The sequence below is a fragment of the Sus scrofa genome, chromosome 11 (assembly GCF_054392235.1).
Source record: "Sus scrofa isolate SSC_HxYL_T2T_F1_AM1 chromosome 11, Sscrofa_HxYL_maternal_Yorkshire_Landrace_v2.0, whole genome shotgun sequence".
Classification (NCBI taxonomy): domain Eukaryota; kingdom Metazoa; phylum Chordata; class Mammalia; order Artiodactyla; family Suidae; genus Sus; species Sus scrofa.
Genome location: NC_139393.1, coordinates 4,579,227 through 4,592,030, shown reverse-complemented (window position 1 = coordinate 4,592,030; position 12,804 = coordinate 4,579,227). Strand labels below are relative to the sequence as shown.

The following is a 12,804-nucleotide window of genomic DNA, read 5'->3' as shown; positions in this document are numbered from 1 at the left end:
ATCATATGATTTTTCTTCTTCAATTTGTTAATGTGGTGTATCACACTGATTGATTTGCAGATATTGAAAAATCCTTACATCCCTGGGATAAGTCCTACTTGATCATGATGTACAATCCTTTTAATGTATTGTTGGATTCAGTTTGCTAGTGTTTTGTTGAGGGTTTTTTCATCTATATTCATGAGTGATATTGGCCTATAATTTTCTTACTTCGTGGTATCTCTGTCTGGTTTTGGTATCAGGGTAATGGTGGCCTCATAGGATGAGTTTGGGAATGTTCCTCCCTCTGCAGTTTTTTTGAGAATAGTTTCAGAAGTATAGGTGTTAATTCCTCTCTAACTGTTTGATAAAGTTTGCCTGTGGAACAGTCCATTCCAGTTTCAATTTTAGTACTTGTGGTTGGTCTGTTCATATTTTCTATTTCTTCCTGGTCCAGTCTTGGAAGATTGTACCTTTCTAAGAACATGTCCACTTTTTCTAGGTTGTCCACTTATTGACGTATGGTTGCTTGTAGTAGTCTCTTGTAATCTTTTGTGTTTCTATGATGTCTGTTGTAACTCTCCTCTTTCATTCTAATTTTATTGATTTGAGCCCTGTCTCTTTTTTCCTTTCCTTTTCTTTTTTTTTTTTTTTTTTTTTTGTCTTTTTGTCTTTTGAGGGCTGCGCTTGTGGCATATGGAGGTTCCTAGGCTAGGAGTCTAATCAGAGCCATAGCCGCCAGCCTAAACCAGAGCCACAGCAATGCAGGATCCGAGCCACGTCTGTGACCTACACCACAGCCCACGACAACACCAGATCCTTAACCCACTGAGCAAGGCCAGGGATCAAACCCACAACCTCATGGTTTCTAGTTGGAGTCATTTATGCTGTGCCATGACGGGAACTCTTCTGTTTTTCTTATTGAGTCTGACTAATGGCTTATCAGTCTTGTCAATTTTTTGAGAAGTACCATTTTTTAGTTTCATTGATCTTTTCTATTCTTCTCTTTGTCTCTGTTTCATTTATTCCTTCTCCAGTCTTTATTTTTTTTTTCGTAGTTGCTTAAGGTGTAAGATTATCTTGTTTATTTGAGAGTTTTCTTATTTCCTGAAGTAAGCTTGTACTGCTATAAACTTCCCTCTTAGAACTGTTTTTGCTACATTCCATAGGTTTTGGATCTTTGTGTTTTTGTTTTCATTTGTCTCTAGGTATTTTTTGATTTCCTATTTAATTTCTTCAGTGATCCATTGATTGTTTAGCAATGTGTTGTTTACTCTCCATGTTTTTTTTTTTTTAACAGTTTTTTTTTTCTTGCAGTTGATTTCTAGTCTTACAGCGTTGTGGTTGGAAAAGATGCTTGATATGATTTCAGTTTTCTTAAACTTACTGATGCTTGATTTGTGGCCTATAGTATGATCTATCCTGGAGAATGTTCCATTTGTGCTTGGGAAGAATGTGTATCCTGCTGTTTTTGGATGGAATGTTCTATAAATGTCAGTTAAGTCTTTCTGGTCTAATGAATCATTTAAGGCCCTTGTTTCCTCATTGATTTTCTGTTTGGATGATCTGTCCATTGCTGTAAGTAGGACGTTAAAATCCTCCGTTAATATTGTGTTATTGATTTCTCCTTTTTTGGCTGATAGCTGTTGCCTTATATATTGAAGTGCTCCTATGTTGGGTGCATATGTATTGTTACAATTGTTACATCTTCTTCTTGGGTTGATCCTTTGATCATTATATAATGTCCTCCTTTGTCTCTTATAATCATCTTTATTTTAAAGTCTATTTTGTCCCATATGAGTATTACTACCTCAGAGTTTTTTTTTTTTTTGATTTCTGATTGTATGGAATAGTTTCTTCCATCCTCTCACTTTCGGTCCATATGTGTCCCAAGAACTAAAGTGGGTCTCTTGAAGACAGCATGTGTATGGGTCTTGTTTTGTATCCATTCACCCAGTCTTTGTCATTTGGTTGGAGCATTTAATCCATTTACATTTAAGGTAATTATTGATAAGTATGTTCTTATTGCAATTTAAAAAATATTTTACTTTATTTTATTTTTTGTCTTTTTAGGGCTGCACTCTCAGCATATGGAGGTTCCTAGGCTAGGGGTCCAATTGAAGCTGTAGCTGCTGGCCTATACCACAGCCACAGCAACGTGGGATCTGAGCTGTGTCTGCAACACGCACCACAGCTTATGGCAATGCCAGATCCTTAACCCACTGAGCAAGGCTAGGGATCAAACCCGTATCTTCATGGATGCTAGTTGGATTCGTTAACCACTGTGCCATGACAGGAATTCCCGTATTGCCATTTTGTTAATTGTTTTGGATTTGTTTTTGTTGGTCTTTTTTTTCTTCTTTTTCTCTTTTGTTTTCTTCTCTTTTGGTTTGATGACTAGTATTTTGTTTGAATTGCTTTTTCTTATTTGTTTACCTATTGTAGATTTTTGGGTGTGGTTACCATGAGGTTTTGATACATGTGTGGGTATACACACACACACACACACACACACACGCACGCACACGTGTGCACACGTCACACAAGATTGTTTTAAGTTGTTGGTCTCTTAATTGTAAATGCGTTTCCAACCTCTTGCATTTGTATCCTCCTCTTCTCATGATTGCTGGTTTTGATATCATGTCCGTGTGTGGGTGAATTCCTATCTTTACTGTGTTTGGTTTTACTGGTGAGCCATCTCATTTCTAATTTTCTTGTTTCTGGCTGTGGGCTTTTCTCTTCCACCCAGAGAAGCTCTTTTCAGTTACAACCCTCCTCCCGTAACTCAACTGTATTAATTTAACATGTAAGCCTGAGATGCAGGTATATAAAGCAGTGTAAATAGATCCCATGAGCATTTTCTAGATATTTTAAAGTAAATTTGCATGAAATTAGGTTGGATTCATATTGGAGAATTATTCCCTCAAACATACTACTTCTTTGAAAATGAATACATCACTACATTTTAAGCATCATATTCATTTTTCTGAGGTTCCCTTTTCTTCTTTCCCTGAGTTTAAAGAGTCATTACAATAAGTATCTCTTTGACTTGAAACGTACTCTCACTTCCAGATAAAAAGTCCTCCTCATCCCCTCCTCCTCATCTCCTGCATTTAACAAAATCCTTCTTCAATACTCTGCTCAGCAGTCTCTCTGCGACCCCTTCCTGCACCCCCACCCTGTGTTGTTGCCGCTACGCTCGTGTTCAGCACCATCATGGAGCTCATCGTGCTGTGGTTTCTGACTTGTCCTCCTTTCTCAAGCTGCATCCAGTCCTACATCCCCGAGGACAGGGTCCATCTCTTAGTAGATCTTGTATCTTGATGCTTCCCATACCACCTATTACGTGGGTGGTCGGTGCTTAACTAATAGTTTGAAAACCATTTTATGTCTATGTCCATATAATTATACTGTTAACAATAATTTCCATGGAGAAGACCCCCACAATCTTGAAATGTAACAATGCAAACAACAGTGAATAAAGGTAACATGGTTCCTCTGATTTTATTTCACAGATCACACTTCCCCCAGCTTTTGGTTTGACATTTTGATGTTCATTATCTTGTACCACAATCTCATCCCCATTAGTCTTCTGGTCACTCTGGAAATTGTGAAATCCATTCAGGCCATGTTTATAAACTGGGTGAGTATTAACATCAGGAAGTTTAAAAAAAATCTCTCTTGAGCTCTGGCTTTGGTTTCAAGAATCTGTTTAGGTTCTTACGATGGATCAATGCAGCTGATGGGCCAGCTGCACCTTTGCAAGGCATGCCAAGCCTTGGTGTGAAGCAGTGCCTGGGCCTCTCTGCTTCCTGCTTGAGGACAATGTAGTTTTTTCCATATTTTTTCCCTAGCCAAAAAGAAAGATTTAGGAGTTGGTGGCCTCATAGCAAGTGTAGGGAAATAGTCAACCATTAAAACTTAAAATGCTTATGAAGGAGGAGAGCCCAGTAGACTTACAGTAGGTTTACAGATCTTGGCAAGAATGACAAACAAAGCCCTTCCTGTATCCCTTCAAATTAAGGAAAGGTTTTCTTAGGTGACAACCATGTGTTGACTGAATTTAGTACATTGTAAGTTGTGCCTGCATGAATTTTCCATTTTGAATGTGGGGTTACAACTTTTAATTGTATTGTGAAATATTTTCCTTGAAATAAAATTCTGGCTAGCTGTCACATGAATATGATACCCACAAGATGTCAGTGAACTACCGTCATTTTCACGGGAATATTATTTTAGGAACCACAAAATTAGACAAAGAGCTTTCAGATGCATTCCCATTGAGTTTTTGCAGTGGCTGTATGAATAGTGCTGTGAGATCCCTGTTACTGCTCCCGTTTGATACATGCAGTTCCAGAGACACACTCAAGGCTGAGGCACAGTCTTTCGGAGGCAGAGCTGTGGTTTTCAAATCCCACCACCTTGATCTTTCTTTCTACTTGGCATTGCTTCTCCTGAAGTGACTCTGCCAACATATGTGAAAAACTAGCACATATGGGTCCCAACCCAAGTATTTTAGACTCTCCATTGTGAATTCTTTCTAAATACCAGGCACCTTGGGAGATCAGTGGGCAGTATAGCCTTTCTGGAAACCTTTTGAGCTAAGTTCTGACTGTGTAGCTTGGCTGTCTTGTTCCCTGCAGGATGAAGATATGCATTATGAGAGAAACGATGTCTATGCCATGGCCAGAACATCCAGTCTTAATGAGGAGCTCGGGCAGGTGAGAGCCCCTTAAGGGCTGGGCAGTGTGATAGGAACTTCACAGAAGGTGAATCTAGGGAGGGTGTGTACAGAGTTAAAGTTCCAAATTCAGCCATGGTCTGTAGGTAATATCACATCCACATGGAAGTTCAGAAATATAATTTGTTCAAAATATTGATAATATTGCATCATGTGTTGCAAGTGACAGACGTAATATAGGTTATTGTGTGCTTACGAAGGAGTGAAAGAGCTAGAGGGACAGGCAGGAGAAGTTGCTGGGAGCTCCCAGGGTTTCATTTGGCTTTCAGGGAGCCAGAGAGACCCTGGAACCTGGGGGGTGGCCATATTCCTGCTTCCCTAAGCAAGTGACCCAGAGGGAAGCATCCAAAAGCTGTAACAAAATTTCACATCTGGCAAGGCCATGTATCTGCTCACAGCTGCCAGAAGGGAAGTGATCGAGCTTCTATTTCTTTTCTAAAAACTCTTCTCAGTGGTGGAATCTAACGTGCTGACAAGAGATTGGGAGAAATGTAGCCTTGGGCCTCTCATCCCTGCCATACAAGAGAAGGAGGTGGGAGTAGTGTCGGATTACCAAGACACAGATGTTGGTTTCCCTTTAAGTGACAGTGGCGTCTTTACGAGTGTAAATTCAGTTTTAAAAGATCCCACAATTATTTGTCAATTATTCTGCAGTAAAGCTGGGAAAAAATGACAACAACTCTCACAGTTGTATAGGACCTAAAGGAGTAAGACTTACAATTGTTATTTTTTCCTATCTACTTTTTGTTGTCTGTCTCTGTCTCTTTCTTTCTGCCTCTGTCTCGCTCTCTCTCTGTTTACTAGATTATAATTTTCCCTCTTTCAGTTAGTTGGAGGTCACATATAAATTATGGTCAAAAGCAGAATTTTGGAATTAAACTTCTTGAGTGTGAATCCTGCTTTCACCATTTATCAGCAGCGGCACCGATACCGCAAGAGAAGAACATTACAGACTGATATCCCTGATAAACTTGGTTGCAGAAATCCTCTGCAAAGTATTAGCAAACCCGTCGGTGACACATTAAAAGGATCGTTCCTCACGATGACTTATTCTGTGAATGCAAGGCTGGTCCAACAGCACAAATCAGCTCATGTGATATTCCACATTAATAAAATGAAGGGTAAAAATCATGTAGTCATCTCAGTAGGTGCAGAAAAAGCCTTTGACCAAACTCAGCATCTGTGTCTGATAAAAATTTCAGCAAGTGAGTATGGAGGGAACACACCTCCGCATAGTAATGAAGGCTGTATATGACAAGCTCACAGTTAAACTTACACTCAGGGAACAACTGAAAGTTTTCCCTGTAAGATCACAGATATAATAAGGATGCCCACACTTGCTACCTTTATTCAACTTAGTACTGGAAGTCCTCGCCGTAGCAGTTAGGCAAGAAAAGTAAGTAAAAGGCATCCAAATCAGAAAGGAAGAATTAAAGCTGTCTCTTTTAGCAGAAGACATAACATGCATAGAAAACCCTAAGCCTATAAGCACTAATCAACGAATCCATCAAAGGTGCATGCTACCAAAGCAGTATACAAAAGTCAGTTGTGTTCCTAAAAATAAAAACAGGTAAATGTGCATGAAGGCTTTTGCCTTTTGTTAGCATTTTGGGTGACTTTATTTAACAGTAGTTAGCATCCATCTCTTCTTTCCAGACATTGCGAAGTTAAAACTGTTTAACTACACACTGCTTCGCAGTGTCCCTTGGACAGAAAGGATCGCCTGCAGGCTGAGCATTGCTCTTGTTGTCATGATTCAGATGGCTTCGAATTTGGTTTTCGCTCTCATCTGGGGTATACATAGGCATCCATATATCAACATCTCCTTACCCAGTTACTGTTCTCTCGATTCTTTTAATGAGGTTTCTTGTGGCTGGAGAATGAACCTGGACTTCTGAATTTCTTAGGTTTGATGCCTTGAGGTTTACTTGGCGTATTTCTATAGAATTTCGCCTCTCGTGTAAAACAGAGAAGAATATGGCCTCTGAAGGAAGTATAAGTATTAAAGATAGGATTCTAATAGACTGGACTTCTTGTTTTCTAAAAAGTCACATCCTTTGAGGATTTAAAGGGAAAGAATGCTGTCTTATCTTTGCTCTCTCTTAATCCATTTTATTTGATTTTGTTGTTTTTAAAACTTTTTATTGTTTTTTTCCTTCTGTACAGCATGGTGACCCAGGTACACATTTATGTTGCTTATCATGTTAATTGTTTCTTTTTTCTTTTTAAAAATCTTGCCATGTATTTTATTTTTTAATTCCTCAATGAATTTTATTACATTTATAGTTGTGCACAATCGTCACAACCAAATTTTATAGCATTTCCATCCCAAACCCTCAGTGAATCCACTCCCCCCCCCCAATTTTTCTCATTTGGAAACCGTAAGTTTTTCAAAGTCTGTGAGTCAGTATCTGCTCTGCAGAGAGGTTCGTTGTCTCCTTTTTTAAAGATTCCGCATGTAAGTGGTAGCATTTGATGTTGGTCTCTCATTGACTGACTTCACTTTGCATGATCATTTCTGGGTCCTTCCATGTTGCTGCAAATGCGGTTATTTCTTTCCTTTTAATGGCTCAGTAATATTCCATTGTGTATCTTTTTAGTTAAATTTAAAATGTATTTCTTCTTTGTGTAGGTGAAATACTTATTCTCTGATAAGACAGGAACCCTCACTTGTAATATTATGACATTTAAGAAGTGTACCATTGCGGGTATAATTTATGGGTAAGTGTTTTTATTGCCATACTCTGTTAGAAAGTCTCGTTTTTTTCTTGAAAAATTAATGAGCCTTTACTTACTCCAGAACTTACCTGAACTTCTAATCCTGTAGCTATATCTGAATGAGACTGCAACTTCCTACACCTTAAATGAAAACATGCAGTTTTTTAAAAACTGTTTTCACATCTGCTTTTACACATGATGAGAATTCCTAAAGAGTTTTGTTTTTATGGCCTTTTAACCATCATATTTCCTCCCTCATTTCCCTTAGAAACCAGTCAGACAGAAATGACGTTGATGAGGAAAACTCGAGGTAAGGAGGTAACATCCTTTTCTCCTTTGCCTGTGTTCCTTTTCCCTTGCAATGGACTTTTTTTTTTTTTTTTTTTTAAATCAGTCTGATGTACACTTAGCACAGCCTCCTTGTCCTGACCTTAGTGGCAAGTTCCCAGGAGGTTCCCCTGCGTAGATCTTTCCCATGTGGTATTCAAAGAACCTGAAATCTAGACCTCAGCTGACTGCCTTGGTGGCAGGTTACTCCACCTCAAACTGTAAAACCATAGAGTCTCCAACACAAGGTGAGGTGTCTTCAGATGCCATTTTGCAGCCCGAGGCCCGGGAGAATGGATAGTTTTGCAGACCTCTAAGAATTTTCTAGTTGTAAGTGTGACTTGGTGAAAACAGAACATGGGCATAGAGTCAACATAGATCTGTTTGATGACTGACGGGTGCCACCAGGAACTTTCAGTTAAAATGAATCTTATTTTTTCTTCTTCAGTGATCGTCCTTGTCCCATCACAGAGTCCTCTGAATTCAGTGACCCAAAATTACTGGAGAACTTTGAAGAGGACCATGTAAGTTTGCTGTGTTCACTCTAAGTCAGCAGGGAAATGCTATAGACCTTGAAAATTTACATATGGTTTCCTAAAAGGTGTGGTCTTCTGAGCACAGGAAGAGAGAGGGAGTCTTTTGTTTTGTTTTGTTTTGTTTTTTTGTCTTTTGTCTTTTTAGGGCCATACCGTGGCACATGGAGGTTCCCAGGCTAGGGGTCCAATTGGAGCCACAGCTGCCGACCTACACCACAGCCACAGCAATGCCAGCTCCAAGCTGCGTCTGTGACCTACAACACAGCCCATGGCAACGCCAGATCCATAACCCACTGAGCGAGGCCAGGGATCGGACCTGCAACCTCATGGTTCCTAGTGGGATGTGTTTCTGCTGCGCCAAGACAGGAACTTCAGAGTCTTGAAATTTATCTTTGGTGTCCACATAGTAAGCAAGAGGTTTTACATCGTATTCTGAGCCGAGCCGTGAACATGCGTGTGAATGACTTCAGACACACACGAACGCTCTGCTGTGTAGCCAGCTGTGTAATCCTGTCTCGATCCGCTTTGAAACTTTTTGATTTGATCACATGCTACCAGTATTCTCACTTACCTATTTTAAGGTACTGATCTGATTTGAAATCTTATCTTCTTAAAAATAAAAGTGATCTTTAAAAACACAGATCGATACATGTTCCTCCTTTGCTCGAGACCCTTCTGAGAACTGGCACCACACTGAAGATAAAATCTTGACCTCAGTGTTGTGGTGCTGTCTCTGCCCAGCCTCACTCTCTGTGATTGGTCCCCACGGTCAAGATGCTGGAGTCACATTTTTTTTTTTTTGCCTTTTTTTTTCCATTTCTTGGGCTGCTTCCGTGGCATATGGAGGTTCCCAGGCTAGGGGTTGAGTCAGAGCTGTAGCTGCCACCCTATGCCAAAGCCACAGTAACACGGGATCCAAGCCGTATCTGCAACCTACACCACAGCTCACGGCAACACTGGATCTTGACCCGTTGAGCAAGGCCAGGGATCGAACCCGCAACCTCGTGGTTCCTAGTCGGATTCATTAACTACTGAGCCACGACGGGAATGCCTGGAGTCACTCTTGTCTTGAAGCTCCACAATGTATCGATGTCCTGACTTTGGGGCCTGGGAAGATGCTACATCCTTTGCCTCCTGTGTGCCGCTGACACATGAGAACCCACACCCATGACTGACCTTTCCACTTGGGGCTTAATTTAAACATTTGAATATGTTTCTTTTTCCCTGACCACCTACCTAAACTAGGCCCCCATCTTCTCTCTCACAGCCCTCTTTGTTTCCTGCAGCTTTGAGAGAACCTGAATCCCCAAGGAGAACAGAAGCTCCAAGAGAGCAGGGCCACCCTGCTCCCTGAGGTCTCCCCAGCCCCCTGCCTTGTCCCCAACTCAGTGCCCACTCCCCAGACACACTTTGAACACATGGAGTGGTTTTTAGCTAGTGCCTGACTCTCTTTGGACCTGAAGTGAAACAGCTGGTACTGATTTCTGGTTGTATATGACTCACATATGTGGCAGGACATGGGAAGGGACTCACTAGTGCTGTCTCTCTTTTGCAGCCCACGAAAGAATATATAAAGGAATTTCTCTTCCTGTTAAGCGTGTGCCACACTGTTGTTCCTGAGAGAGATGGAAATAATATAAGCTACCAGGCCTCCTCTCCAGGTAGGTGCTGTGAGCTGGAGAGCAGCTGGCAGGGATGGGCCCGCAGAAGAGGTGATGCCCTCACTGGTCCCCTGATGGATCCTCTCTGGTGTCTCCCTGAAATTCTCACCAGTCAGGGGCACTCATGGGACAGAGCAGCCCGGAGCCACTCTGCAGCTCTAGGGCTCCACCGTCCGCACACCTGAAATGTGCCCAAGAAGGCTGGCAGGCGTGGCTCTCGGGCCGGGAGCAGGTGGCCGTTATCATCAGTAACAAGGCAGTGGAAGCGGAAGGCCTGCAGCACTTGAAGGAGGTGCTCCCAGTGGTGCAGAGAGCAGGGCGGACCACAGGGTTCAGCACAAAAACGTGCCACTGCCAGGAGGGTGAACTTTTCTTCATCCCACTGAAAGAGGCCCTATTTAACCAAATTTCCTCTCCTGTGAACACTGTCTCTTACCTAGAGGCACACATAAGTGCATTTGCATCAAAAAAGCCATGTTTTAAAGAGTGACATGATATTTTAGTGCTGGGCAACAGAAATCTCAATTCAGTCAAATTCGGTGTTAACACATGTGCTCAGTCTCCGTTGATCCGGACGTTCTGTTGACAGATGAAGCAGCTTTAGTGAAAGGGGCGAAGAAACTTGGCTTTGTTTTCACTGCACGAACGCCGTACTCTGTCACCATCGAAGCTGTGAGTAGCACCCTGTGTGCTTTCCAAGGGTTGGTGTGTACCTGCTCGTTTTTTGGTATATGTTTCTTTTTAAAAGTTTTCTAAACTGTGGTTGATTTACAGTGTTATGTCAGTTTCTGCTGTATACAGCAGAGTGACCCAGTTTCCATATATATATACATTCTTGTTCTCATATTATCTTCCATCATATTCCGTCACACATGATTGGATATAGTTCCCTGTGCTGTACAGCAGGACCTCATTGCTTATTCACTCCAAAGGCAAGAGTTTGCATCTACTAACCCCCAAATCCCAGTCCATCCCACCCCCTCCCTCTCCCCCTTGGCAACCATCAGTATTTTCTCCATGTCCATGAGTTTGTTTCTCTTCTGTAGACGGGTTCGTTTTGTACCATATTTTATTTTTTTAAATTATTTATTTAGTTATTTATTTTTATTTTTTTACTTTTTTTATTACTCAAATGAATTGATCACATCTGTAGTTGTATAATGATCATAACAATCTGATTTCGCAGGATTTCCATCCCACAGCCCAAGCACATCCCCCCACCCCCCAAACTGTCTCCTCCAGGGACCATAAGTTTTTCAATGTCTGTGAGTCAACATCTGTTCTGCAAAGAAGTTCAGTCTGTCCTTTTTTCAGATTCCACATGTCAGTGAAAGCATTGGATGTTGGTGTCTCACTGTATGGCTGACCTCACTTAGCATGATAGTTTCTAGGTCCATCCATGTTGCAAAAAATGCTGGTATTTCGTTCATTTTAATGGCTGAGTAATATTCCATTGTGTATATGTACCACATCTTCTTGATCCATTCCTCTGTCGATGGACATTTAGGTTGTTTCCATGTCTTGGCTATTGTAAATAGTGCTGCGATGAACATCGGAGTACATGTGTCTTTGCGAGTCGTGGTTTTCTCTGGATAGATGCCCAGGAGTGGGATTGCTGGATCAAATGATATTTCTATGTTTAGTTTTCTGAGGAATCTCCATACTGCTTTCCACAGGGGTTGCACCAATTTACAATCCCACCAACAGCGTAATAGGGTTCCTTTTTCTCCATACCCTCTCCAGCACTTATTGTTTGTAGACTTTTGGATGATGGCCGTTCTGGCTGGTGTAAGGTGGTACCTCAGAGTGGTTTTGACTTGCATCTCTCTAATAATGAGTGATGTTGAACATCTTTTCATGTGTTTCTTGGCCATCTGTATGTCTGTTTAGATCTTCTGCCCATTTTTTGATGGAGTTGTTTGTTTTTTTTGGTATGGAGCTGCAGAAGGTGTTTATAAATTTTGGAGATTAATCCCTTGTCAGTTGATTCACTTGCAAAGATTTTCTCCCATTCTGTGGGTTGTTTTTTTGTGTTGTTTAGGGTTTCCTTTGCTGTGCAGAAACTTTGAAGTTTGATTAGGTCCCATTTGTTTATTTTTGTTTTTGTTGTCAATACTCTGATAGGTGGATCTGAGAAGATGTTGCTGTCATTTATGTCATAGAGTGTTTGGCCTATGTTTTCCTCTAGGAGTTTGATATTGTCTGGTCTTATATCTAGGTCTTTAATCCATTTGGAGTTGATTTTTGTGTATGGTGTTAGAGGGTGTTCTAATTTCATTCTTTTCCATGCGGCTGTCCAGTTTTCCCAGCACCACTTATTGAACAAGCTGTCTCTTCTCCATTGTATATTCTTGCCTCCTTTGTCCTAGATCAGTTGGCCGTAGGTGTGTGGGTTTAATTCTGGGCTTTCTATCCTTTTCCACTGATCTATATTTCTGTCTTTGTGCCAGTACCATGCAGTTTTGATAATTGTTACTTTGTACTATAGTCTGAAGTCCAGGAGCCTGATACCTCTAGCTCCATTTTTCTTTTTCAGGATGTCTTTGGCTACTCTGGGTCTTTGGTGCTTCCAAACAAACTTTAAAATATTTTGTTTGAGTTCTGTGAAAAAAGTCCTTGGTAATTTGATAGGGATCGCATTGAATCTGTAGATTGCCTTAGGTAGTAAAGTCATTTTGATAATATTAACTCTTCCAATCCAGGAGCATGGTATATCTTTCCATCTCTTTGCATCATCTTTGATTTCTTTCATCAGTGGCTTATAGTTTTCAGAGTACAGGTCTTTTGTCTCTTTAGGTAGGTTTACTCCTAGGTATTTTATTTTTTTTGGATTCGATGGTAA

The 12,804-nt window shown here is 40.9% G+C and overlaps 1 protein-coding gene across 27 annotated transcripts in view; it reads left to right on the top strand.

Moving 5' to 3' along the window:
- The window catches only part of LOC100625134 (phospholipid-transporting ATPase IB), a 163,028-nt gene that overhangs the window by 54,001 nt on the left and 96,223 nt on the right, over positions 1-12,804 (top strand). For 26 of the 27 annotated variants that reach the window (XR_014818980.1, XR_014818981.1, XR_014818985.1 and 23 more), the window contains 7 exons: positions 3,495-3,622; positions 4,623-4,700; positions 7,353-7,441; positions 7,707-7,748; positions 8,214-8,289; positions 9,857-9,962; positions 10,552-10,634. Coding sequence is in view for 14 of the 27 variants with exons in the window: in XM_084981264.1 (XP_084837390.1) it covers positions 3,495-3,622; positions 4,623-4,700; positions 7,353-7,441; positions 7,707-7,748; positions 8,214-8,289; positions 9,857-9,962; positions 10,552-10,634 (602 nt within the window). In the remaining 13 variants the exon portion in view is untranslated. Of the gene's footprint in view, positions 1-3,494; positions 3,623-4,622; positions 4,701-5,271; positions 5,428-7,352; positions 7,442-7,706; positions 7,749-8,213; positions 8,290-9,856; positions 9,963-10,551; positions 10,635-12,804 lie in introns of those variants that run through there. The other variant, XM_084981272.1, reaches the window with a different exon arrangement.